Source organism: Protomyctophum bolini (assembly GCF_963924005.1).
Source record: "Protomyctophum bolini genome assembly, chromosome: 4".
NCBI lineage: Eukaryota > Metazoa > Chordata > Actinopteri > Myctophiformes > Myctophidae > Protomyctophum > Protomyctophum bolini.
In genome coordinates this window covers 15766354-15793270 of record NC_137865.1, presented here as the reverse complement: position 1 = coordinate 15793270, position 26917 = coordinate 15766354, and the positions used below count along the sequence as shown (strand labels likewise).

Genomic DNA, 26917 nt, shown 5'->3' with positions numbered 1-26917 from the left:
CAGGCAGCCACCAGGACCCTATAGGAAGCTGCGGTTGTGAATGTCAGGAGCTAATCTTGCAAAATGGACCAATCAGCACTACATTTTTAATTTATACACACTGCCAGTAGGTCAAACAAGTATAGCTCCACTAATTTAGCTCGGATTAGCATGAGGACAATTTTTAGTAATACGTCATAGAGATAGCGATAGAGATAGATGACTGATATCTGACTTAGATGATGTCTCATGTTGGTCACGGGATCTCTGAGATTCACAGGAAGCCAGGCCGTTCTAATGTAGATTTAGGAGGCTAGCCATTCTAGGTGAAGTCTGTCTGTGTCTGTGAGTCTGTGTCTCGGCGTAGTAGGCCAAAGGGTATACATCCACACATTTATTTTCACAAAATGGAAGTCGAAGGTGCTTGGATCGGGATGAAACATCCTACTATCTATTATGTCTGTCTGTGTGTGTGTGTTTTTAGTTCACATATCTAAAGAACCTTTTGACCGTCTGACTTCAAACTTGGAACACAGCCGCAATTTGCAAACATCGCGAGGATCCATGTGTAGTGCCGATCCGACCGACACGCCCATTGGCCCATGTCTGTCTCTCCTGACAGATTCAAGGCTCCGCCGCTGAATCAAAGTTTGTGTTTACACGCACCCTCAAAGCTGGACATAGGAGGGATAGGGGGCCTTAAAAACAAAGACATACCACCATAAGAGGATCGGTCTGAACGAGAGTGAATGGGCCGACATCCGGTCTCTACATGGGGAATTGGGCGTTATTAGACCCTGTCTTGTTATTTGAATGAGAATAGGCTCCTCCCACTAATTTCGGAAACAAAGTAAAGCAAACAGTAAAACCTAAAAAGCTCATCAATCATGAATCATTGCCACATGACTCCCAACAAAGTCAAGTGTATCTAATTTGGTGATGATTAAATGATGATTAAAGAAAAGACATATTTCTGCAACAAACAGCGTGACATTTGTCACATTTGTGGCGCCCCTACTGTATGTGTTGTAGAGAAGCCCCTCGTTATGTGATTCGAATTTGGGGTCAATCTGACCGGTTCTAGATTTTTTTTGTGTTTTTTTTGTAAAAGATTATTTATTTAACTGTTGCACTAAATGATGTAACTTGAAAGCTAAATGCATACAATGTATATAATGTTTCTCACATCTACTGTATGTCCCCACATCAGCCACAGCACACACACACTTAAATGATAAAGAAAAGGCCTCCACACACTTATAGATAAACACAAGTCAAAAAGGCGTTTGCAATCAATCAAGAAGGCTCAGCAGCTTGTTCCACATGACCAAACATGGTCACATATGAAAAACTCCTTGACCAGAACGCAGATTCCAACCGGTGTGCTGCAGCCACAGCATTAACATAACATAGCACAGCACATCACAGCACGGCACGGCAGAGTTTGTGTACAGTACTTTTGAACAGTGTATGTCTGTGGTTGACAGCCACAGTACAGTACTACCAATACTGTAAAGGGCATGTGCACAATGTACTCGCAGGGAAATCCTGTTCGTCTATAGTGTCAACATCTCAGCGTGATCTTATCTTCCTCTGTTTGCTGAGTACTTCAGCACCCGGCTTGTTTTTTTGGTCAGCAAATGCCACAACTGTCAGTCGGTGCCAGTGGATGAAAGTGACTGAAATCTAATAGAAAGAGACAAACCTGAGCTCAGAATGGAGTCCATCCGGACCATCCATCATTTTGGATTTGATCCGATGACCAACTTCCGTTTATGTAACTTTATCCACTATTTAAAAAGTTAAATAAAAGTTAAAAAAAATCAAAATTGTTCTACAATTGCTTATTTACAGCTGTTGGTCTGCTATTGAAAAAGTATTGATCATTTTGACAGGTCTATAACAGGGATACTAGGGTGAAAGTGATTAAAACATGGTCAGAAATTGACCAAATTATCAGATATATTGAGTCAGTGACAAGAAATACAATTACGTTATAATTTACTCTTCAAGTGGGGTCCTACGGTGCAACTCCCTGTACACAGCCCATCAAATGAGTTGGTGTACTACTAGCTCTCCTTTTAAGGAAGTAGTACTCAGCCAATGTCGGTTGTAGTGTCCCAGCTTGGCGAGGCACAAGGCCATATGGACAAAAGTGTCCTTTGCTCTTGGAAATACCTGCTGCTGCTATCCAAACGGGCAATCTAAGAATAACTTGTTTCCATTGTGATCGCATTGAACCAATTTTCCATAAAGCATCTGGAAAGCAGACAATAATACTGGAGGGCAGATCTGTGTTTGAAATTAACCATAGCTGTCAATAATCAAAGGTAGATTATGGAATCATGTCTGTATGGAGTATTCATAATTTTGACCTAAAACATCTGTCTGCAGCACACAGAAAAGGCCCCATGCAGCTACTATATTTCAACTAATATCAGATGTTGAAAGCAGGCGTGTGTCAGTAACGAATTAAACTAATTAACCACTTTGAACCTGGCATCGCTATTTCGGTTGTAAAAGTTCAAAGATTTAAAAAGAAATTCCAAAGAATGTTCCCGAGTTTGTAAATCGATAAGGTCACAACGTCCCACGTCGTGATGCGTAGTGCGCTTGTAGATCTGTTGTTGCACAACAAAGTATATCGGGCTTAAGTCAGGCTTAAGTTGTATATAGGGCTTAAGTCGTATATAGGGCTTACGTCGCCATCTGTCCATTAGAGTCAATAGAGCCAATGATGTACTGTATATCTACCATACATCTAAGTGGGCGGATATGGCAGACTGATGGCTGATGAATGAGTCCATTAATGCCAGACGCACTAACACTAACCTCTCACCCTCCTGTAATTTGCTCATGTGGAAAAGCATTTCCTCTCCCATTTAGACTGTCACACCTGTATAACCACCGAGTAGACAGCCTTCTCCTCATTGAGCCCAAACCACCATCCAGTTACAGAGGTCTATTTGTGCTCAGGCAGACTGAAATCCCTGTGGCTGAAATTGTGGCCTGTATCAGTTTCTCACTTTGGTGAATTTAACTCACCAAGGGTCCCGCACTGTTTAAAATCTATTCTGCATGTGCACGCTCCACTTCACAAGTTACCACATTTCCCGTCAACTCGTAAAACAATCATCGTTCCCCGTGCAAAGTTCTGTTTGGGTGAAACTAATTTGTTGCAGCTTTCTTACCGGACATGCAAGTCATTCAGAGGAACATTAAATTGGTATTTGTAAAGCTGTCTCGCTTTATACAGTTGTAGTGAGATATGTTAATTATGGCACCATGAGAGGCTGGTGGTACTGTAGTTTCACATCATGGCCGCAGACTTTATAGGGTTAATCAATAGTTTGTTGTCTCACTGTCATATATAGTTTCACATGATGACCACAGACTTTGGGGCTAATATAGTTCACCATACGACAACAAAGTATGAATTAGGCTTTAGTCTGAGTTCAATGACGAGGATGAGGATATATAGGATGCTGTGGTAAGCATACCTCTGTAAGCAGCCAAAGCACATTCCCCATCACCCATGGGACAAGGTCATTGTTCATCAGCAGCGCTGATGCTAACGCACTCACCAACCCGGCCTCTATCTTCAATACCATCTAAGGAATAGGAGACTGACTTGGCATGTCGAACAAAAGCCCACAGCTTTTCCACAGCCAGACGCCTGCTTTCTGCTTAATGTATGACAAACACAGAGTAAAGTCAAATTACAGTATTCACTTCTGCCTTGGGTAAGACCAGATGCAACTGTGCCTCTCGGAGAGGAAAAAGAGGAATTTTAGATTTTGATGTTACTAGAATAACATCTGCAAGCCACTTATAACATAATTTGCACATTGACAAAATCCATGCGTTTCAGTTTACCGTTGCTTAATGATTGGGGAATGCATCATGTTTCTGTCGTCCCGTTATGCACATACATGTTCCACATCTTCCAGTGTTCTGCATATAATAGGCCTACTACAACTTGGTGGTGTGGTTTAAGATGCAGTGGCTTGCAATTAGCCGTCCATGTATCCCATATGAAAACATGCTGAAAGAAAAATGTTAATCGTCTAAATCCAAGACTGCCTTTTCAGGAAATGACTCACTGACTCAAGATGATTGCAAGTGCTTTCTAAAGTATGTGATCCATTACATGACATACAATTAAAATTCACTTTGCATGGGTAACGTTGCAAAAATGATTGTCTCCACCAGGCCGAAGGCATGGGAAGAGAGTATGTTTTGCACACGTGTGTGTGTGTGTGTGTGTGTGTGTGTGTGTGTGTGTGTGTGTCCATCCGTCTTTGTACAGCTAATCTCCGGCACCGTTAACCCGGTCGATGCCAAATTTTGCAGACACACTCCCTGGATGCCAACGATGAACCCGAATTTTTCCAGAACAGCCTGTTATAGGGCCACCAGGAGGCCGACTTTTGAAAAATTTTGGATATCAGATTCTGTCCAAAAATTCCGCAAATTGTTACACACTATCTCTATATATACATTCTATTCATTCTATAGTCATGTGTTCAAGACGGATCTGTCCGATATTTCATATTCCATCCTAATTGGCTAACATTGGCTTTCAAAGTTTGCAGGATTGGCCCGTTTTGAACAAAAAGCCTCAAATCATGAACGCAGCATGCAATTTACGTGAAATCTTTCATAGACTTTCCTACTAGGCTGAGGAATATATCTCACCCTTTTGACATTGGCCTATTATAGCGCCACCAGGAGGCCACAACCTGACCTGCCCTGGTGGAGAGCTGTGCCCGAGGGGCACTTTATATAGTCAAGGCTTTCCATCACATTTAAAAGAGAACCAAGGATTGCTTCAAAACTTGCCCATCTGTTCTGTCCTCGCCTTGTCTGCATTTCCCTTGCACAATTAGATCCACTCTCTGGTTCGCTGCCTTCACCATAATATCTGACTAAAATAAATTGGAAGTCAAACCATAAGCTTTTGAGTGAGTTCCCAGAAATTGCATTTAAAGATTAGAGCTATTAGATATATGGCATTAAAAGAGAAAAATAAGTGGCACTTCACCTTTATCATATTCCACAAAGTCTGGAATATGTTAGACTACCCCATGTGCATGGAAAATAAATCAGCAATTTTCTATATGGCTTTTGTAGTGCCTATAGTCCTATACCTGCAAAGGCTTGAAGAATAACCTATGTTCTAAAATAGTAGCCTATAGCTACAGGCTATTATTGAGCATAATTATGGATCGTGTCAAACAAATCAAGCGGATGGGATAACTAGAATATCAGTGGAAACTTTCACTTAATGATTTAATCAGCATACGCAAAGCCTATTTCTCGGTAATGGTATATGAGCATGAGGGAATCGCAGGATGGATGTTATTGCTGCAACACTATATGCAATTCAAACACACATGCTACTCTCATCACTATAGTCAACTGATAAATAAAATAAGTTATAACCAAAAGCGCAATGACATGTATGCAAACTGCATGGTAGACTGAAATATCTTTCTGCGCAAATATGCATTTTAACAAGCCATGATATGAGCTTGAACTTCTCATGTTAAATGTTGAGCATCACGCATATAAAAACTTGTCTTTAAATTAAAACTTACCAGTTCTGCAGACTGTAGAGCTAAGCCGGCTGTAAGGTACCTGGCTCCTTGACTTGTGCGAAGTCAACAGAAAGCGCATGTAGAGTCGAGGGGTTATAACCGCTACACCACAAGCATGCATATAGCCCCTCCTGTCCTGCAGGCTGCAAATTCGGTCATATACTGTATTTGGTTTTGGTTCACAGTAGCCCTGAAAGGTTCACAGTATAAGGCAGGCGGCGCCTATGAATTTGTGAGTGCAGAGTCTGTGTAACTCGGATTATGCGTAGGCTATATTTTATTTTTCTATATTGTGAACAAGTTTAAATTTAGATAGACATTTATGGTCTTTCTTATAAATGCCATCATTGGGAAAGTGCATGTTCGTGCGTGTGTGACGTGCGCGCAGCATTTTCGGTTTGGTTATTTATTTGCATGATTGCATCAGTGAGTTCTCAAATGCTGTAGTCCTTTCTCACTATGAGGTTTTATGGAACATTAATTAAATCAATAACAAGTGCATCATTCTGTCAACAAACCTTCAGGTGGAGGTGGTCCACCAGGTGGACAGAACAGAATTCGCATGCAGTCCCTGTGTCTTCAACCCTGTTAGTGACTGAATGACAGTGACACTATAGTATACAGCTTTGGTCACAGTCTGACAGATGTCCCAAATGGTGTTCTGATATTACTTTTTTATTGTCTTTCCTCAGTGATATTCCACACCTGCATAAACAAGACTTTTCTCCATGTTAGCCCAGGTGGGAATGCACTTCCCCTTGGTGATAGATTTTTTTTTTTAAAGTAGGCTATATTCTGTGGAGGATTTAAGCAAACTGTAAGTGAAACAGTGAGTGCAGCATGTCCCAGCAGGAGTGTATGCTATACATACTGTAGTCCCCCAGGGCTCGATCTATGGACCCCTCCTGTTTTCGCTTGGCATTAATACTATAGGGCTCACCAAAAATAGCAGCCAAGTACAAGCTCACAATGGGTTACAACACATTGTGAACTTGAACTTGTAGATTGGTTATATTCTTACCAAATGTTTGTCCAATTTCCCCAGAATATATAGGGACACTATAGACTTAACGTGGCCCAGTCTTATCACTTTACTGTATCTTAATCATCTGGGAAATACACTATTAAAATGAATAGCTCGTTTAAAATCATCAAATCGTTTATCCTCTGCTTTCAGCAGTTCAATTCAACATCCGCATAAAATCTGACTGAAGCATACAAAGCTTTGACAATGTCTGTCTTTTATTGTATCGTTTAATTCAATATACCCACACTACACAACATATTTCCATAAACACTAATGTGCATAACTGTCAGAGAAAGGGGAATAGAGTATATATGAATGCTGCATTGGGCTCCCTTATTCAGAGACATTCCACCCGGTCAATGGGTTTTTCCCTGGCATGGAGCCACTGGTTTGGTTTGGGCACATTACTGGAATAGTAAAGCAAAGGACCACTCCCTATCCATCTGTGGTAAGGAATCAGACTCAATTGTTCATCACATTGATTGGGTTTGATCCTACAACTTCCAAAAAATAAAGTCCCCTCACATGAGTGTCCTAATTTCTGTTGCAGTATAGTTTCTGACATGCCATATTGATGAACAAATCCAAAACGCCAAAGTAGGAAACACTGTCATCACATGTTGAAAATATTAACTTCCCTTTTATTTCATCATGCAAACTATCAAGTGGTGAGATCAAGTGTTAAGATCTGAGGGAAGATAACGCACTGGTACAGTACAGTAGGTTGACTACGGGATTATATCTGATCATCATACCTGGGTGTAACATTTAATAGTGTACAAAATGAGCATGGCAGTGAAATAACACACAGGCAGTGCAAGGTAAAGACACAAATGACATACAGGATAGTTACAGTACTTACATAAACAAACATACAGTACAGTGGTACACCTGAAATAATACTAAAACACAATTATACGTAACAGACTTAGACGATAATGTTTAGTTTGATTTAAATATTCCACTAACTTTAACAGTACATGAGCAACAGTAACGCAGCTTGAGGCTTTTACTATATAAAACTGAGGCAATCCATCTTCATTCACTGAAGATATTAGTTAAATAGTCTGACTTTATAGTCTTGATTGTTAAATGATCATTTTCAAATCCAAAATATTTTTCATCATCCATTGACCATTGTTGCCCTTGATTAAGGTATGACCCGGATGCAACAAACATGTCTCATGTGTGTGAAACCTCAACAAATGATCACATTAAGCCTACTTGATGGGGGAAATACTCCACAAAATGAGATTAGAGCCCAACCGAGACATTGGCATTTATATATATATATATACTGGATATCACAAATATATGGTATCAGCATATATGTTGTCCCATATGCACAGATATAACAATTTAATGCAGGAGAAAATGCTTGAGCGGCCATTATAATGGTTTCGTCCCCACAAATTTTGTATTGGCACTACTGTTATACGAAATACCATGATCACCAAAATATAGGGCATGTAGGAATATGACCTCATATCGGATGGAGTTTCAGTAGTACATAATATATACAGGATTTCTGTGGCACAGAATCAGCCTCCACTCTTGGAATGAAAGACCTGGCTATTGATATCTATGAGGTAATGCTTGTTAACAAAATGGTTTTGTTCTTGAATAAATAACGCACTTAAGACTTGTAAAAACCCTTTTAGGAAGTGATTGACTTTCAACTTCTTAGCAATTAATACTAAAGGCACGTGTTTAAGAAAATGCATTGGGATATTCCCAAAGTGCATCAATGTAACAGCGACCAACGCTTTCAATATCCTTCAGTAACAACAAACGGTAAATAGGATGGTCACCATCCTCTCATTACCATTATTACATCACTGTAGATCAGGGCTTCCCAAACTGTGGTGCATGCACCCCTTGTGGTGTGCAAACGCCCTCTAGGGGATGTGTGACATGAAAAGGGTAATGGCGGTTTTATGGTGTTATTTATCACAAACGGCAAAATCCGGTAAAACACTGTTGTAAGGAGATGTATAAAGCAGCTGCGGGAGTATACAGCAGCTGCATGTCTCTCAGTGCAGTGACATTCTTTGATTATTTGCCATAATCGTATTAAAAATATATCATTTTTGGCCAAATACAACAAGACTTAGCGTTGTCAGCTAGGTCACCATGTCCGTGCAGGTGCACGGACAAAAAGGTTTGGGGACCGCTGCTGTAGATAACTTACAGGGTTTCCATTCAGATCAAATCTAAAACACTTCTATGCTTATACGACACATTTGATCACAGTGCTAAGACACATACATACAGTACCCGTCTCTTGAGTCTTTCATTCGACTGTCGGACTAGTAATACAGTAGTTGTAACAACCTCAATCTAGCCCATGCCAATATTTCAGTAAAATAAAGTCAAGAGGTTTCCTTGCATTCTTATATCAAAATCGAATTGTGTATTCTTCCTGTAAAACAACATTGCTTACCCTACATGTGCTTATGTAGGGTTTGTTATGACACGCCCACTTTTCAATGTTCAAATAAAACCTGCCTATCTCATTTCATTTGGAAATACGTCACCATACAGAAGTGAGACTTGGACCTTTCCTGTGAATTTCACTAAAGCAGTCTATTGTTATTGATTATTACTGTGCATAGGCAATCTGAAAAGGGCTTTTGCAAGTCTTACAGCCAGCTGACAGCATTCAGATGGACGGCTTGACTTTCCCCTGATCCTCCACCATCTTAATAGCCGCCTGAATCTTCACCTGGTCTCCCAATAGCTGCCGGGGTTTCAAAGGGCGAAGGTTCTCATCCAGCTCAAGCAACACTGGTATCCCAGTGGGTAAAGTCACGTTGGCGATTTCTGCATCCGATACACCTTTTGAAAGAAGGACAGTTATCATGAGTGCACTAATACGTATATTCAAATGACACTTGATAAAACTAACAGTAAATGATCTTTAAGCTACAATCCTAAATTGTTTTGTATGTTGTCTTACTCTCCCTGTGGAGAGAAGTAATTGCAATGATGTCCACATACTACAAAAAAGAAGATTGTGCTAGCTAATTACAATAAACAAGATGGTGCACCTGGTGTCTGATTTGAGACCCCAAGAAGAGCAGCTGCTGTGATACACAGTAAGCTATTGGTGATCTTATAAATAAATAAAATCAATCTGGTGCACTATCTGCTTCAAATAACTTTAATGACATTGTCAACCAGTCTGTGTGCTACCAATAGCAGGGTAAAGAATTCTCAATGGAAGAGTAGGGAGACCACAACCACTGCAAATGTGCTAATAAATCCTGGGGCGTAGCTTTAAATGACAAATGTACAATTACACAATGTTACTAAATGTGTACCATTGTCAATTAATTTCAAGCAGCATATCCTGTCTGTATTTAATGTTACGTAACAGTCTATATAAAGTCGCAGAGTGTCCAGTGACGTGTGGTGTGTCCACAGAGTTTTCTTAAAGGTCAATGTGGACTGGACTTCATCACAGCAACCAATGAAATGTAACATAAACTCACTGGCCTTTTTGCAGAAGTTCAACTTTCCATTTCTGGATGTGAAACATTTAGATAGGCTACAGTAGAGTAGCATTTACTGCAATACCAGGGTAGGGACCAAGAAAGACAGCTGAAGCTTATACTTGACAAAAAGAAAATAATTTCAGCACGCGACACCGGCATACAACGGAGTATAAATGATGCTTAACCATACACGTATAAACCATATACACATTTTAATGACCGGGCTCCCATGGTCTGTATTAAGTCTCTCCTTTTTTTCTCCTACACCAAATCTCTTTGCCGAAATGTGTTTTTGTAGATCTGCTCATTTCGCCAAATGTTCGCCCCCAGAATATAGCGAATATTAGTGATGTTAGGATTCATGTGGTTAACTGCTTCATGTTTTATATATATTTATAACTGAATTGGTCTATAATGATCACCAGCAGTGGTTTGTGATTCCCCACAACCATAGTTGAAAATCCTACAAGTAGGCTGTTGTGCAATCCAATGAAACTCAAACAATGTTGACAATAGGAGCAGACCTTCCAGGTACTTCAGCAGGGCCCTGCAACTGTTGCCATGTGCAGAAATGAGCACCGCCCGACCGCTCTTTATCTCCGGTACCACGGTGCTATCCCAGTACGGCAGGAGCCTGTCGAGCACCTCCTTTAGGCTCTCCGCCCGGGGGAGGTTCTCCTTTGTCACATCACAGGTGGCGTACCTGCGGTCGTTGTAGATCTCCAGAAAGTACGGATGGGACTCGTCGATCAGGGGCGGTGTGATGTCGTAGCTCCTCCGCCACACTTTCACTTGCTCCTCGCCGTGGTTGAGGGCCATCTCTGCCCGGTTGAGGCCGATCAGGGCGCCGTAGTGGCGCTCGTTCAGCCTCCAGGATTTGACCACGGGGACCCACTCCTGGCCCATGGCCTCGAGGACCAGCCATGCTGTCTGGATGGAGCGGCTCAGGAGTGATGTGAACACAATGTCAAACTCGTAGCCTTGCTCCTTCAGAAGACGGCCACATGCTTGTGCCTCTTTCACCCCGTCCTCGCTCAGCTTCTGGTCCACCCAGCTGCAGAAGCGGTTCTCCTTATTCCATGCCCCCTCGCCATGCCTCAGCAGAAAGAGTTTGTATTTGGACATCCGAAGGACCAGCAGTGGAGACCTGCACACATGCAATAACAAATCAATTTAACATATTTGCTGCAGTCAGTTATCAACATCAATAACCTTGATGTCATACAAAGAGAAACAAACATCCTGTCATAAAGATAAACACTGTCACAGACCTTAATAAATGTGTGCTTTCTGCTTAATTGAAGTTCAAGACAACAGAGAAGGCAACAACTCTGCAAAAGGTTAAGGGTTGCCTTTAAATGCCACAAACCAGTAGGCCTTCTTTGCAGAGTAGGTTAGAAGAATGTAATTTGTTTTATAAATGTGCGTGTGTGTGTGTGTGTGTGTGTGTGTGTGTGTGTGTGTACAGATTTCAAACTCGTGTATAACCCGCATCCTTGTTAAATAGGGAGTATTTTTTTAGGGATGGATCGGGTCGCACACGCATTTAAAAGTAGGCTACAGACAGTAGGCCTACGATCGTATAGATAGCGGATACAATACTATGGCCGTCTAGACGTAAACGAGGAGGTATTACACATAATACCTGTAACTAGTACTTTATTATGCATATTTGCAAGCGAGGAACAAAACGATGTCCCAATTGTGGGTTTTACCTGTTTGTCCTGTTGCAGTTGTTTTTCAGACGTGACTGTTATTTGGAACGGTACACGATTTGTACTGCCAGTCCTCGGAGAGAGGGGTTCCCGTTGACGGCATGCGATTGTCATTCCCTTCGCCCAATGAAAACGGCCAATGTAACACAAAGGGCGGTACCGTCGACGGACGTTGTGTCTCGCGGTCCATATATGGAAGCTGGAAGAGCGCCCACCGCCCACATCCACGCTGCGTCGTACGGCGGTGTCGCGTGGCGGAAATAGCTGATCTGCAAGCTCACTGCGCGTCGTCGCTGTCGTGATGCGAAGCGCTGTGAGCTTGCACCTTAGAGTATATATACTCTAAGGCTTGCACGTCGGCTATTTTTGGCGCACGACACCTTCGCACGACGAAGAGTGAAAGTGGATTTATAATTCAACGAAGAAGGCGTGGTGGCAGCGGCGCACATGGCGTGTGTGTGTGTGTGTGTGTGTGTGTGTGTGTGTGTGTGTGTGTGTGTGTACTTCGTCAACATCAACATTCAACACCATGGCAGTGGAAGAGAACTCGCATGTCCTCCTGTAAGGTTTTTTGTTACTTGTAGAGTTGTAGTACTATAGACAGTATTGTGTAATGTTAATAGCATGGCTGGATTTGTGTAGGCCTATTTCTTTTTACATCATCCGTCATTGGATACACAGATTTTGTCTTGATAGCCTAGTAAGTAACTATAGGCTATACCTAATCTGGGTCTGCTCTGAAACAATGTACATGAGCTAATTGCCAATTCATTCATTAAGTAGACTAATTAAAATGAGTACTTTTCAAATAAATTGCAAAGTTTTAGGTGGATTTCATAGTTGGGCTGCTGCCTGCTGGGCACTGAGCAGTATGCATAACAGTAAAGTAATGATGTAATGTTCTTCTGAACTTAACTTATCTGACCTTAATAAATGTGTGCTTTCTGCTTAATTGAAGTTCAAGACAACAGAGAAGGCAACAACTCTGCAAAAGGTTAAGGGTTGCCTTTAAATGCCACAAACCAGTAGGCCTGCTGGGCACTGAGCAGTATGCATAACAGTAAAGTAATGATGTAATGTTCTTCTGAACTTAACTTATCTGACTGTAACATCTAGTTGTTATTTCTACCTTACTTCCACTTAGTTATTTTATACCCAGGCCATTAGGCTACTAATGATTATTAAAAAACTGCTTGTGTAAATATTTTGCGAAAGTACCAATAGTCATCTTACATTGTATAGCCTATTCAAAAATATTCATTTTGATATTTGATTCATTGAATAGGGGAGAACGGGGTAAAAGATGAACCACTTTTTGCTTAAGTTGTCCTGGAAGGCTGGAAGCAAGGCGAAATGAGATGGCAGTGAAATCTAATGATCTACCCATATTTCAGGATGTCTTCTATCAATTGAAGTGATGATTAAGCATCTATGACAAAGGGCCATGAAAATATGACCTTTTTTAAAAAAGTGGTCATGTGGCTCAACTTGCCCCAGGTAAGGGGTAAATTGATCCAAGTCGAGGGGCAAGTCGAACCACATGATATTCTAATGTTAAAAGCTTAAACTTGAACAGATAATGTATTCACTTATCAATAATAATATAATAACAGTTTTCCCTTTTGAAAATAGTCTTATTTATTTATTTATTATTTAAACACTATTAAGATAATTAAATAAAGTGTGTTATTCAGAACCTTATATTCTGTTAAATGAGTATGCACATGCAAATTAAAGGTCATTCAGTATAATTTGAGTAGCAAAGACTTAATAAAAAATATGAATAGTGATTCCCATTGACTCAATTTACCCCTGGACATTGGCTCATCTTACCCATAGCCACCATTTTAGAAAACAATGACTAGAATAATCTACTGCTAAATGATTAACATGGTTCTATCCATTGGCAAATCATCAACGTGATTGATATTACATTTTAGACCTAGTTACATTTTGCTTTGTATAGCAGTCATTTTACATGATGTGTCGAAATTTTACTTTGACCGACAAAAACAGTTTTTTGTGTAAAATAATGTTTTCTACTTTCCCCATGTGCTTCCCAACTTCACAGCCAGGTGTAAATTGTGGATGCTTACTATAGATTTAAGGTCACATGGCAACACAGGTTTCTAGTTTTCTAGATAAAGGGGGTGGTTCAACTTAAACGCTGGCTCATCTTACCCCGTTCTCCTACTGTAATAGCTGTTTTTTGGGTGGAAAAGTACAGTTCACACTTTAATACAAAACATTTTAAACTCAAGGAAGCCTATGGCTTGTTTCCATTGGGGTCCTTTTGTATTCAATCCATCGAAACATTTAATGACAGACAAATATACAATATGCCCAGTCGGGCTCTATGGAAAAAAGGTGTAATAAACATGCAGTTGGTCAGTGTCCAGTTGGCATAATTGCATTATATGGAATTGTTACTTGTTTGTAAAGGAATTAAATGAGACAAAAACAAAGCAACATCAGCTAATTGTGATAAAAATCTACAAGCAAAGCCAAATGAAATGATACTCTCAAATAAATCATGAAGGAGACTTCATCTTTATAATCCATTAGATTACACAAAACAAAAGGGTTACATCTTCTGGTAGCATTACTGCTCTTGCTGCTGATGTTTTACCTACTCACCAATACAATTAAAGACGGGTTGTGTAATTAGAAAGCCTACTTTCCTTAGTGGATGCACTTTGAGCCCCCCACCACACAAATAAATGCACTTTTTGGCCTGAAAATATCGGTAGAGGGCGCAGTGGAGTAACTAAAATATCTTGCCAAAATGTGCATTTATATGTGTGGTGGGGGGCTCAAAGTGCGTACACTAAGGAAAGTAGGCTTTCTAATTACACTTTGTATTGGTGAGCATTTCATGCGAGGCAGGAATCTTCTGGTAGAATTATGAGGTCACTGTGTTATAATTTCCATGAGTAAACGGTTCAAATTAGAAACTTTTCTTTGGTGTCGGGCAGAAACGTCTTATCTCCATATTGTAACTTTTTTAAATGTTTTTTTTCTCCATAAATTAATGTCATTCTAATCTACGGTGTCACACAAAATAATTAAAAATAGCTGATCTATAAGCTCAAACTGGTCGCATTGTGACACGTTTCGAGCTTACAGATCTGCTATTTAATTTTTTATTAAATAGCTGTTTGACAATTTAATTGTCAAACAACTTCTTCCTGCCGTCCATTCCTGACATGGCATCCACGTTTTTACGCCAGTCTGTCACCTCTTCTTTCTGTGTGGGTGTGTGTGTGTGTGCGTGGGGGGAGACAACAACATAGAATGGTTGTGAGGAATACATACGTCACACATATCAAGTTGTAATGTATTAATTCACAAGTATTTTCAATATTCATGCCAATCTCCATATTACATTTTCATGATAGAGTTGAACCCACATCCCTAAAGTCCAATGTCAACATATTAACATATTTTGAACAGAAGCAGATATCTGATAATAAAAATCTAGAACATATATAGACATATAAAAGTATGCTTGTCATTTGTTGTCAACCTTGAAGTTAAATGTAAGTTGTAGCGCAGAACTGAGTACTGACCTTCTCCTCTTCCTTCTTAACGGTCTTCAGGTTGGCTTTGAAGTCGACAGACTCTTTGACCTTGGCTCCCAGCAGAGCGCTCATCATGGCATCGGCAGAGACCCTCACCCTCTTCAGGGTTGGTTTATTCATCTTGCCCTTCAGCTCTAGGACCTTCTGAGACAGCTCCAGAATCTGCACGGTAAATCTTGAGTTTTACTGAAGAAGATCTTATGTTGCTGTAGTATAGAATATAGCAACATCTAAAATGACACAGATATTGAAGGGCTTGACCAATTTAACCATGGCGTCTAAATAGAGGGTATGCGCGCAACATCATCATCATACCTGGAAGTTGTGTGGGAACTCCTACTGAGTGGCAATCAACTACTTTCTGGCCTTAAAGTCCTATCTGATTGCATTAAATAACGTTAAACTCAATTTGCCACTCACTTTATGCATGCGCATACCCTCTATCAGCCGGATCTAGAGATAAAGGACCCCTGGGCCACCAACATGCAAAGGGCATTGTTTTTGGAGACCTCCCTCTGGAAGCCTTATCGATAAACGGAGGGTTTGCATAGCAAGTGATACAAGAGCACTAATATTTGTGGGCATCATTATAGGACCTACAAAATATATATGATATAAATCTAAATTATAAAATATTTTTTGCCTATAATATACCGGTAGGTGAAAATAGAAATTTTATATATTTTTTTCAAATCTACGAGCTCACAACACTTCAGGTATAGCGATTGTATTTTTTTGTGGTTACGTGGTTGAATGAGTGTGTTGTGCAAGCATAAAACAATCATAATATTTATATAAATTGATAACAATGACAACTATTATAATAAATGCACATAATATAAAAACAAACAGTGAAACAAAAGCCTTACAAACAGATAAAACGATCACTGTACCTCCGTATCGCTTTTGGACACTTTGAAACTGATGTCATAGCGTTCCTCATCAACAGTATCGGTTTTCTGAGATAGCTCTTTGCAGATATTCTGTGGGGAGAGTTCTTGTATCAGAAGCAGCATTGCTCTATTATCATAAAATACAGAAATGAAGCTCAATTTATACTTTGTTGTTGTACAACCATGTTGCTTACAGACAACTATGATCATACAATAAATATAATGAGGATATTTACTTTAGGCTTTTTGACATTGGTACAGAAATTATATATATATATATATATATATATACCACCCTATATTTGGGGGAAGGTAAAAATAAAAGTAAAAAGACATTCAAATACAGGACCAGTCTATAAGAGATAGTCTAAAGTGGTCCCGTCACTCCCGTCACCCGTGTACTTTTACCTGGAGGCAGAAACTGGCCAGACAGTGTGAGTGTGTGTTACCTTCAAGTCTGGTAGAGACTGGTCAGACAGTGTGAGTGTGTGTTACCTTCAAGTCTGGTAGAGACTGGTCAGACAGTGTGAGTGTGTGTTACCTTCAAGTCTGGTAGAGACTGGTCAGACAGTGTGAGTGTGTGTTACCTTCAAGTCTGGTAGAGACTGGTCAGACAGTGTGAGTGTGTGTTACCTTCAAGTCTGGCAGAGACTGGTCAGACAGTGTGAGTGTGTGTTACCTTCAAGTCTGGTAGAGACTGGTCAGACAGTGTGAGTGTGTGTTACCTTGAAGTCTGGCAGAGACTGGTCAGACAGTGTGAGTGTGTGTTACCTTCAAGTCTTGCAGAGACTGGTCAGACAGTGTGAGTGTGTGTTACCTTCAAGTCTGGCAGAGACTGGTCAGACAGTGTGAGTGTGTGTTACCTTCAAGTCTTGCAGAGACTGGCCAGACAGTGTGAGTGTGTGTTACCTTCAAGTCTGGCAGAGACTGGCCAGACAGTGTGAGTGTGTGTTACCTTCAAGTCTGGCAGAGACTGGCCAGACAGTGTGAGTGTGTGTTACCTTCAAGTCTGGCAGAGACTGGTCAGACAGTGAGAGTGCGTACTGTTACCTGCAGATCTTGCAAAGACAGGCCAGACAGTGCGAGTGGTGGAACCCTCTCTGCTAGGACCCTCTTTCTCTCTGCTTTCCTCTCCTCCTTATCAGTCTCCAGCATGGCCGTAGCCTTCTTTACCAGTGCCATCTACACCATACCCGTATGTAATTTATAATGACAGTTTTTCTATTATTATTATTATTATTACAGTAAATGAAAAAAGCTACACATTAAAAAAACAAAAACATTTAATGCAAGCTTTTGGTCAGTGAGGCCTTCAAGGCATGAGCAGGTAGCAAGGGAATGCTGCAGAATGTATACATACATACATACATACATACATACATACATACATACATACATACATACATACATACATACATACAGTGTACATGCATGCATAGTGACTATTGATTACATAATAAAATCCTTTGAAATGCACTCAGCATTAAAATGAACACATGCAATGTATTGCTCATAGCCAGTAATAAGTCAGTCAAAATAATCTTTTGTACACACCGGCACGTGAGCACAGACACATAGAAGACGCACGAATGCATGCGCACGCACAAACACACACACACACACACACGCACACGCACACGCGCACACACACACACACACACACACACACACACACACACACACACACACACACACACACACACACACACACACACACACACACTGTACCTTTAAGTACAGTCTGCGAGATGCAGAGATCTTTGGCTTTGGTTTCTGGAAAAGAGGAATTTGAGACATCTGTATTTTTTTAAATAGCTATAGAACAAAAAGATTGTTCTTGAGGTCATGTTAATTATTTGAATAACTAATTAAATCATCTCCACAAATACTACAGACTACAGAATACAGCCACTCTTCATAATTCATCTTTATTAGATCCATTAGGCCTATAATAGAATTCATGATTTACTTGAAAATGTATTTATTCTAGATTTGACAGGGACATAAACTTACCGGCCTAGTATATGAACATGGCACCACAATCAGTCATAGAGAGAGAAGAATGCATTTTGTTACATCCATGTTTTCCACAGGAATTTTACATTTTGAATGGTTAAAAACAGGGATAAAACAACATTTATAAATAAGTTACGCATTTAGCAGATGCTTTTAACCAGAGTGACTTAAGTTGCAAACTTGCAATAACGAATGAGATACTTACGCTTCAGACATGGTTGCAGTTTGGCGTATCTTCTGTCAAATTTCAAAAGAAACATTTTTATTGTAGGCCTATTGAAATATGACCTTGGATTTATGTTTGGATTTAGCATGCAAACAGTCTTGGAGACGATGACAAAAACGTGCTACTCAAATTTGATCATAATAAAACCATAGAGGAGTCTACTGTGGATCATGGGTGGCATTATCTCACAAGTCAAACGTAAGCTTAAAGAATGACACTGCTAAGACAGCTAAAACTACTATTTACTTGACTGGTACTTGTACTGGTACTACAAAATTAATATTTTGTATCTGGTCAGTGGTCATAATTAATTATACAGTGTGACCCATGAATATGTTTTCTCTGTACTATGTGGTTTCACAATGACCGGCATGTGTGCTTAACCTTTACATTGTACCAGACCGTTACATTTATAACAAGGTTGGAACGGCATCCAATGAACATAACATCCAGCTGATTTCTATAAAGATAGTTTTCAAAGCACAACCCATTAATCTAATGCACAAGTTATGCCCCATTTTATATATGTTTGGCTTGGAAATGTCTGTACAGTACAAAGCAACCAGCTGCTGTCAGCAGGACAACAAGCACTCCTCCCCAATCCATTCTTTCCAAAATCCAATATACGTTTGATGCCTAGTCTCGCGAAAATTATGGTTTACATGAAAGTAAATCACATTACGGGCTATTTTAAGAAACCTTTGCATACTCAAACGTTTAGTTTTAAGATTTAAAAGGATATTTGAGAGCTTTTCTTTTTTCACTTTAGCAAGAACATTCATTTAAGGCAGTAAAATCGTCCCAAAATGGAATTTTGGAATGAAACCCTTCTGTTTGCTTTCTTAATACTCTGATATTTTCCAAGAATCAACTTACCGTATAGCAGCTGACAAATTGCTACTTGCTGTATTTGTGACACAAGAAGAACAGAAGGGTAGATATATACTCATGTGAGAGGCTCACTAAAATAGATCCTCTGCCCTTGTGTTTCTTTTTCTGTTTTGCTCGCATCCCAACGTCTGAGGTGTGACATTTGTCTCTGTCACACCTCATACTTCAGACATTTCAGTCTGACCGTCCACCTGTGAAGGAGTCTTAAAGTCTGTCTACAGCAAGGCAGAGAACATTTTTGCTAATGATGTACTGCATCAATTTCATTTGTATGTGTGACATTGAACAAAACCTTTCGGGACACCAGAATTGCGTAATTTGATTTAAGATATTACAAAAGAAGCTGGCAAATGTGCCAATGTTGTGCATTTTATGAACTGCTTAAGGATATTATACAGGCCTTATTGCAGTAACTTCAACAAACATACCAATATACATGTATTTCTCCCTGTAATGTTTAGCTCACTAAACGGCGTGTCTGACAAATTACTTGAGACATTGTTACATTGTTTACCCTGTGATGGTTTTAATTTCATTGCACTGTTCCAGTTTGTGGTCAGTTTGAAAGCTACTGCTGCCATCACATGGCCAGAAAAGGTAACTGTTCCTGAGAGGCCATATCTCTATTTAGATAACTGAAACAATAATAGCATATTGTTTGCATTTACCCTGTTGTTTGTTGACTAGGGTTCATGCTATTCACTGGAAGTCTCTCTCAAAAAGAGTGTCTGCTAAATGTCAGCTGTGAATTGTTGACTGTGTGTAAGCATTTGTCTGACAATCCTGCAATCACTTTAGCAATAAATCTTAGCATTGCAGAAATACAATATAATTTCTCAAGAAAAATAAAAAGAAGAAGGAACAAAAAATAAAATCCAAATTAGGGTTTATTCTACATGTAAAGTTATCAAAAATGTGAACCAAGTACAGTATACAAAAAATACAAATCACTTGTCAACTTTTGTGCTTCTCGCCTTCTCCACATAATTGACTTCTGGATTAATTTATTTAACCTCTACAAATCAGTTAACATGAACGATTCTTGATTGACAATACTTTCACAATATTCACACACTCAATCGCAGGTACTTTCTTTTTTTGTTTTGTTTTTAGTTTCCAGCTTCATTAAACATCTTCTTCCTGCCCTCCATACCAGACATGGCCTCCACATTCTTACGCCAGTCAGTCACCTCCTCTTTCTGGTGAGGAACAGAACATCATTGCCAGGCTGCCTTGTGGTGGACATTTGTTAAAATTCTATTTTTTCCACGGACATATACAAAATTAGTATTAGACAAACACAAAGAGCTATCCCTAAATGGCCATTACAGGTCTGTAACAGGTCCATTTGTACACTGTCAGAGTTACGGTGAAATTAAAATGTTTTGAGAACCGTGGTCCTCCTAGTGGAGTCTAAAGTGCCATAGATAGTGTCATAGTAAATCAGTGACATACACATTCTGAGGAGAACCTGGAGACTGTAATTCAGTAATTGGTTCTTATGATAAAAAAAATTATTATGGTGTTCGAATATTGCCTTAGACAACGGCAAGTCCATGTACGGACATATTGATGAGAGGTCATCAAGGGATCATGTATCTGTATCAGTCACATGTTATGTATATACTGAAATATACTGAAAATATATGGGCTTTTAAGGAGTTTTATGCTTTAATCACTTAAAAGCTAGCTTCCTTATTTTGGGCTTGTCATTATAGGCAAACATTTTTAACAACTTTTTACTGATAATAAAATCGGCTACTTTGGGCACATTTTAAGACACCATTGTACAACGAAGTGGTTGATTGATTAGATAGGAGAATGTAAAGAGAGTGAAAACGGCGAGAGCTGAGACATACAAAACACAATGGGAGTTAGATTCGAACTTGAGTCCTCACAACTCATAAGGAGCCACCAGGCAAATCCATGAAAACAATTTGGACCACAAATTAAGCCACAGATCGAGGTTCTTGTTTGTTTCTCTCAAGATTCTCCTCTTTGCGAAGCAGAGCATGCAGCATGTATTGTACAGTGTCTGTGTGTGCAGTACCTTCTCCTCCTCTTTCTTCACGGTCTTGAGACTGGCCTTGAAGTCGATGTTTGAAGAGGCCTTGGAGCCCAACAGAACAGCCAGCATGGCTTCTGCGGAGATCTTAACTCTCTTCAGAGTTGGCTTCTTGAACTTACTCTGAATCTCTATGATCTTCAGCTTCTGATCACCGATCTGACCAAGAGATATAAATGATTAATGACTTTACATTAACCCCATAAACATATGCAATTTCACACAAGGGTATCAAATATCCCAAATTCCCAATAGTCTCATGTCTTTACGCTTTTCACTGTCATTGTTCACCTAATCGCCACTCAAACAAACAAACAAACTGACATGAAATTAAACTTACATGATGTGTTCATACAGCAATCTTGCTCTATGCTTCTACTCTCATACAGAAAATAATCAACATACCTGTGTTCTTATTTGTGCTGGCCGATTCCCATTGCAGCCACAAGGAGGCAGTGTTTGGTAATTGTTAGCACTAGAAGAGTTAGAAATGTGAGCCTGACTTGGTTGTACTGGTATTGTTAGTTGAACCACGTGTGTAGAATAATGTCCCTCTCTTTTTTATATAATAATAATAATAAAACTTTATTTGTATAGCACCTTTCATGACATGAAATGCAGCTCAAAGTGCTTTACAGAGCAATGGAGAAAAAGAAAAGCAAGGCAACGACATTAAAAAACAAGCAGTAATGCAATACAGTGAGGACATGAATAACAAAAAATAAAAGATCAATTAAAAGCAATGTTGTAGAAGTGGGTCTTGAGCTGTGCTTTAAAAATGTCTACAGAGGCTGCCTGACGAAGGTACAGTGGGAGCTTGTTCCATGCCGACGGCCCGTAAAAGAAAAAAGCTGCTTCCCCGTATTTTTTAGTTGCAATTTTTTTAGGCAAAGCGAGCAGGCCAGCAGTGGAAGACCTTAGGGGGCGGGTTGGGACATATTTAGGCAGGCAGTCATGTAGGTAGGAAGGTGCGAGACCATTGAGAGCTTTATACACAAGTAAAATAATTTTAAAATCAATCCTAAAAAATATATATAATTTTTATCCCACGATTTTGCAACCCAGTTTTTTCAACCAGTGCCAATTATCTAATATAATCCTGGGCGCTACACTTTCTCTGCCATAGGACACTGATCTTCTGGTCATGAATCATGCTGCTTGTTGTTAACTAAATTAGCCATACAGTATAATTGACCTTAATTTACCCTCTACACCAAATCTCTTCACCACAAATAGCCGTCTACAAAGCTTGCAACATTTCGCATTGTGAGTTGTTTTCACAGAATGTTTGGCCACAAAATTGGGATGCTAGTGTTCATGTGGTTGATGGATATATCGCAGACTTCTCTATTTATTTACCAGGGACGTGCAGAGAGCGTTAGAGAGGCAGGTGCTGAAATCTCAACGGGTCGCGCTGCAACGCGTTGAGACCTTGTAGATCAGCTATTTTTGGGGCGTAACCCAGCACTCTTTAGCTAGTGGAGATGCATTGTACGACATGGATTTCTAAATACATTTGTTCAACGAAAAATTCTGCGTTCAAGTTCAGGAGACCTTCCGGTATACGGCATGGAAAGAAGTGGCTTTTGCATTTCTTTCACCATAGTAAATGCTGCATTCATGGTCTGGAGAGGGCAGTTGTTTTACAGACGGGTTAAAGGGGCAGGGGCTGAAGCCCCCTTTGATGTCTATGTGTGCACGTCCCTGGTGTGTACCATACCATCTCACCTCCTTTTCATTTTTCTTGACCTTGGCTTCTAAGTCATATCGCTCCTCATCTACAACATCAGTCTTGTGATGCAGATCTCTGCATAAATCCTGTGAAGAGAGAGGATAGTCTTCTTGATATCAGAAACCCACATGGTGGTATCATCTGATTATGAGAAGATGCTCACCTGTAGTTCCTGCACTGACAGTCCAGACAGTTTGAGAGGAGGACGTCTTTCTGCCAGAGTGTCTACTCTATATTTCACGGCTGCTTCGGTCTCTTCTTGCAGCATTTGAGCAGCTACCGCCAGCAGCCTGATCTGGGCAAAGTGTCAAATGAACATGATACTAGAATACTAGAAAGACTTTCTTTCTCAGTTAAGATCATTTTATATAAAAACAAAAATTAACCGTCTGTCATAAATAACAACCAAACTGTGGCAACTTGATGTATCCTTATTCAAACGCAAGCAGTTAAACTTTTACAGTATATTGTCTAATGTTCTTTGTTAGCTAATGTTGTAGTATAATTGTACAGGATGATGGCTGACAACTTTAAACTAGGGATGCACCGAAAGGGAAATTCTTGGCTGAAACCGAATACCGAATATAGGAAACAGATGGCCGAAAACCGAATACCGAATATCTGAATATCCGAATATGCTTAATATTATATATCTTTTTTCCTACCATTGCTGTCATGGCCAATTGGCCATACCTTAAAGCTACCTGATTTATGGCAAAATAAATGGTTATGGTAAAACTTAACTTAAATAAGAAGAATCACTATTATGGGTCCATTTATTCAGCTCTTTTGAATGCATTAATTGCATACACTATTCGGGGATATATTTTCTGCCGGGCCGAAACCGAATAGGCCGAAAATGCATTTTTTGCCATTTTCTGCCGAATATTTTCTGCTGGCGAATATTCGGTGCATCACTACTTTAAACTGTTATACCTACCTTTAACCCCAACTTCCGAGCGGAGGAGATCTTTTTCTCTGGTTTTGCCTGGATTTATCACACAAGGAAAATTCATACTGTGACACTTTGTGAGCTTTTAGCTTGTGAGCTACGATAGGCTCACGAGTCACAACGTGCATCGTATGATGAGGCATAAGGTGTGTAAAGTGCACTAGTGCAGTATTACTTTCAAGTAGTAGACAAATAATAAGGTAAGGTAGATGTAGATACTTACATGTGGTCTGTCAGAGCACGATCCACAGGGGAAAAATAATAATAAAATGTGTTACTGTATTTTATTGAAGTATGTTTATTTTTCAGTGATATACTGTATGAGGACCAACTTAGATTTGACTATACTTACGCATCTGACATGATTGCTGTGATAATTCACCAACTGCAAATGGAAAAGAAAAAGTAAATCAAAAGTAAATCAAAGTGTTTGGTATACTTTTCATACGAAACACCAAAGTGTGCACTAGAGTCATTGTTATGCATGTCAGTGGGAATAGAGCATGAAATCCTTTAATAGCTGATCTCCTATCACCAGGTGGTCCCTGACCTAGTTAGAGCATGTATTGTTGATTGATTGATAGTTGACTTCTGTTGTACCACGTCACGTGTGTGTTTGTAGTAGGAAAGGTTTAACCAAGGCCTCTGCTGCTGCATGAGGCCTTGGTTGAACCTTGCCAGTCACAAAACTCTAAAAGCTACATTTGTTTTTCTATTTTACATGAATTAAATACATTTAATATTTGCTTAATTTGAATTAAATTTAGTGAAATAACTTTTTGTCCTTATTTGTCCCAGTGCTGAGTCACGAACATGTATGTATATGTATTGTATCGTTTTGCAATGCAGATATCGATATCGAATCGTTTTGCTAAGCAAATAATCGATTGTATCAATACTACATTTTTGTGCGTGGTATTTAGCACATTTTAGAAGAAAAAAGAGGGGTTTAATTACTTAGTTTAAAATAATGTCAATGTATTTTAAATAGTTACTGTATCGATTTCAAATCATTGAATCGTATCGTATCGCCATAATGAACCAATATCGTCCATGTATCGTATCGTCAACCATGTATCGTGATACGTATCGTATCGCTGTTAAAATGTATCGTTACACCCCTAGCAACTTCAGCCGAAAAGCAAAGCAAGCACAGTCATTACAGCATACAGGGCTATTTTATAATGCAGTCATATTTGTTTTACAGATATAAAATGACATTAATTGTTTTGAATTAAATTACAAACCTATAGGGAAGTTGCCCAGTACTCCTACCGTACAGCTCCACCCATCTCCACACCCATCAAACCAAACAACGATATCCCGCAAATTGCATGAAAAATATTAGAAGCTCTGTTAATGAAGCAGAAATGCTCATCAACACTTACCTTAGCAGCGAGGAAAAGTGTGAGTGAGTGTCAACAAGCTGAGACGGGATAGAGAATAATCAATCAGATTTATACTTTCTGTGCCTCATGTGAATGGTTCACTAAAATAGAACCCCTTCCCTCACCACCACCACCCCCATACCCCTGTCTGTGACACTGCCCACACCCCCTCCCCTCACCACCACAACCCCCATACCCCTGTCTGTGACACTGCCCACACCCCCTTCCCTCACCACCACAACCCCCATACCCCTGTCTGTGACACTGCCCACACCCCCTCCCCTCAATATTAAAACGGGAATGATATAATAAAACCCTTTATGGAGATAGATGTTTGTGCAGCAGGCTGTAGAACACATATACTCTTCTGTTGTTTGACGACACCTGTTAGGGGTGTTCATTGTCAAACATAAAAAATTTAACCCACACTCTTTGTGTGGAGTGAGCCAAAACATATTAAATCTATGTTAAATAAAGCAATAACTAAACTGGTGTGTCCAGTCCACACAGCTGTAAGATTATTGACACTATTAAGTATTAAAAAGAGAGAAGAAATAAAACAATAGCAAGTTGGTCCAACTTTACTGGAGCAATCTAAGGGCATCTAATTATAGAGTGCAACCCTATGACACCCTCTGGAGAGGGAACCAGAGTACAATGGTTGGGATGTAATTCAACACATTAGCTTTCATTGCATTTGTTGAAGCATGGGCAGTTTGTAACCTTTCAACTTTCAACGCACCCAAAACATAATGGCATTTTTAACTACACCAATAAAAAAGTAGTGCAAATTTAACAGGCCGTAGGCCGTGTCCATTTCCCAAATATATCTATTTCAATACCTTTATTGCCAGGTCAACACAGTTGAAAGAATTTTGATAGACAGGCAGGCAGGCAGGCAAGGCAGGCAGGCAGGCAGGCAGGCAGGCAGGCAGGCAGACAGACAGACAGACAGACAGACAGACAGACAGACAGACAGACAGACAGTACTTTGTGCAATGTGCAGTACAGTATATTCATTTTAGAATGCTTGTTGCTTTGTGCATCAGAATGTATGTACTGTATGGTACAGCCTCAGGACGTCCGAATCTTCTAGAGAGGAGGGGTTTAATTAGGAGCAAGTCAATCTTCTAGAGGAGGGGTTTAATTAGTCAATCTTCTAGAGAGGAGGGGTTTAATTAGGAGCAAGTCAATCTTCTAGAGGAGGGGTTTAATTAGTCAATCTTCTAGAGAGGAGGGGTTTAATTAGGAGCAAGTCAATCTTCTAGAGGAAGGGTTTAATTAGTCAATCTTCTAGAGAGGAGGGGTTTAATTAGGACCAAGTCAATCTTCTAGCTTCTGAGAGAAGCTTCTTG

At 39.8% G+C, this 26917-nt stretch overlaps 4 protein-coding genes across 7 annotated transcripts in view; all 4 read right to left on the bottom strand.

The window, feature by feature from the left end:
• cald1b (caldesmon 1b) overlaps positions 1-5713 on the bottom strand; it is a 47509-nt gene extending 41796 nt beyond the window's left edge. For 2 of the 3 annotated variants that reach the window (XM_080762467.1, XM_080762470.1), the window contains exon 1: positions 5580-5713. The gene's annotated coding sequence lies outside the window, so the exon portion shown is untranslated. Of the gene's footprint in view, positions 1-3855; positions 3941-5579 lie in introns of those variants that run through there. The other variant, XM_080762469.1, reaches the window with a different exon arrangement.
• Positions 5714-7219: 1506 nt separating this feature from the next.
• Positions 7220-11902, bottom strand: bpgm (2,3-bisphosphoglycerate mutase). Its single transcript, XM_080760830.1, has 3 exons — positions 11819-11902; positions 10628-11250; positions 7220-9444 (listed from the first exon to the last, which is right to left on the bottom strand). The coding sequence occupies exons 2-3, from the start codon at positions 11226-11228 to the stop codon at positions 9269-9271; spliced, it is 777 nt and encodes a 258-aa protein (XP_080616956.1). The 5' UTR covers positions 11229-11250; positions 11819-11902; the 3' UTR covers positions 7220-9268.
• A 2438-nt stretch (positions 11903-14340) lies between these two features.
• Positions 14341-19516, bottom strand: LOC308314795 (troponin I, cardiac muscle-like). Of its 2 annotated transcripts, XM_080762494.1 has the most exons (7): positions 19411-19516; positions 18510-18545; positions 18021-18065; positions 17343-17474; positions 16293-16382; positions 15388-15561; positions 14341-15065 (listed from the first exon to the last, which is right to left on the bottom strand). In XM_080762494.1, the coding sequence occupies exons 4-7, from the start codon at positions 17472-17474 to the stop codon at positions 14985-14987; spliced, it is 477 nt and encodes a 158-aa protein (XP_080618620.1). In that variant the 5' UTR covers positions 18021-18065; positions 18510-18545; positions 19411-19516; the 3' UTR covers positions 14341-14984. The 2 variants fall into 2 exon arrangements, with proteins under 2 accessions (XP_080618620.1, XP_080618619.1); XM_080762493.1 differs by lacking the exons at positions 18510-18545; positions 19411-19516 and having other exon boundaries at positions 18021-18104.
• Positions 19517-20294: 778 nt separating this feature from the next.
• Positions 20295-24419, bottom strand: LOC308314796 (troponin I, slow skeletal muscle-like). Its single transcript, XM_080762495.1, has 6 exons — positions 24398-24419; positions 24163-24210; positions 23386-23517; positions 23219-23308; positions 21476-21649; positions 20295-20624 (listed from the first exon to the last, which is right to left on the bottom strand). Exons 3-6 carry the CDS (start codon positions 23488-23490, stop codon positions 20535-20537), a joined length of 459 nt encoding a protein of 152 aa, XP_080618621.1. The 5' UTR covers positions 23491-23517; positions 24163-24210; positions 24398-24419; the 3' UTR covers positions 20295-20534.
• Between the last annotated feature and the right edge of the window lie 2498 nt (positions 24420-26917).

Bases quoted from the DNA above. Each gene is read 5' to 3' on its own strand.
- LOC308314795 (XM_080762493.1), bottom strand. From the start codon at position 18,089: ATGTCTCAAATTCCTCTTTTCCAGAAACCAAAGCCAAAGATCTCTGCA. The intron at 16,383-17,342 runs GTAACAGTACGC...CTCTCCCCACAG, and splicing joins TGTCTTTGCAAGATCTGCAG to AATATCTGCAAAGAGCTATC. The intron at 15,066-15,387 runs GTCAGTACTCAG...ACACCCACACAG, and splicing joins TTAAGAAGGAAGAGGAGAAG to AAAGAAGAGGTGACAGACTG.
- bpgm (XM_080760830.1), bottom strand. From the start codon at position 11,228: ATGTCCAAATACAAACTCTTTCTGCTGAGGCATGGCGAGGGGGCATGG. The intron at 9,445-10,627 runs GTCTGCTCCTAT...TTCTTTCAAAAG, and splicing joins CCTGCTGAAGTACCTGGAAG to GTGTATCGGATGCAGAAATC.
- LOC308314796 (XM_080762495.1), bottom strand. From the start codon at position 23,490: ATGCTGCAAGAAGAGACCGAAGCAGCCGTGAAATATAGAGTAGACACT. The intron at 23,309-23,385 runs GTGAGCATCTTC...CTCTCTTCACAG, and splicing joins TGTCAGTGCAGGAACTACAG to GATTTATGCAGAGATCTGCA. The intron at 21,650-23,218 runs GTGAGATGGTAT...TCTCTTGGTCAG, and splicing joins TCAAGAAAAATGAAAAGGAG to ATCGGTGATCAGAAGCTGAA.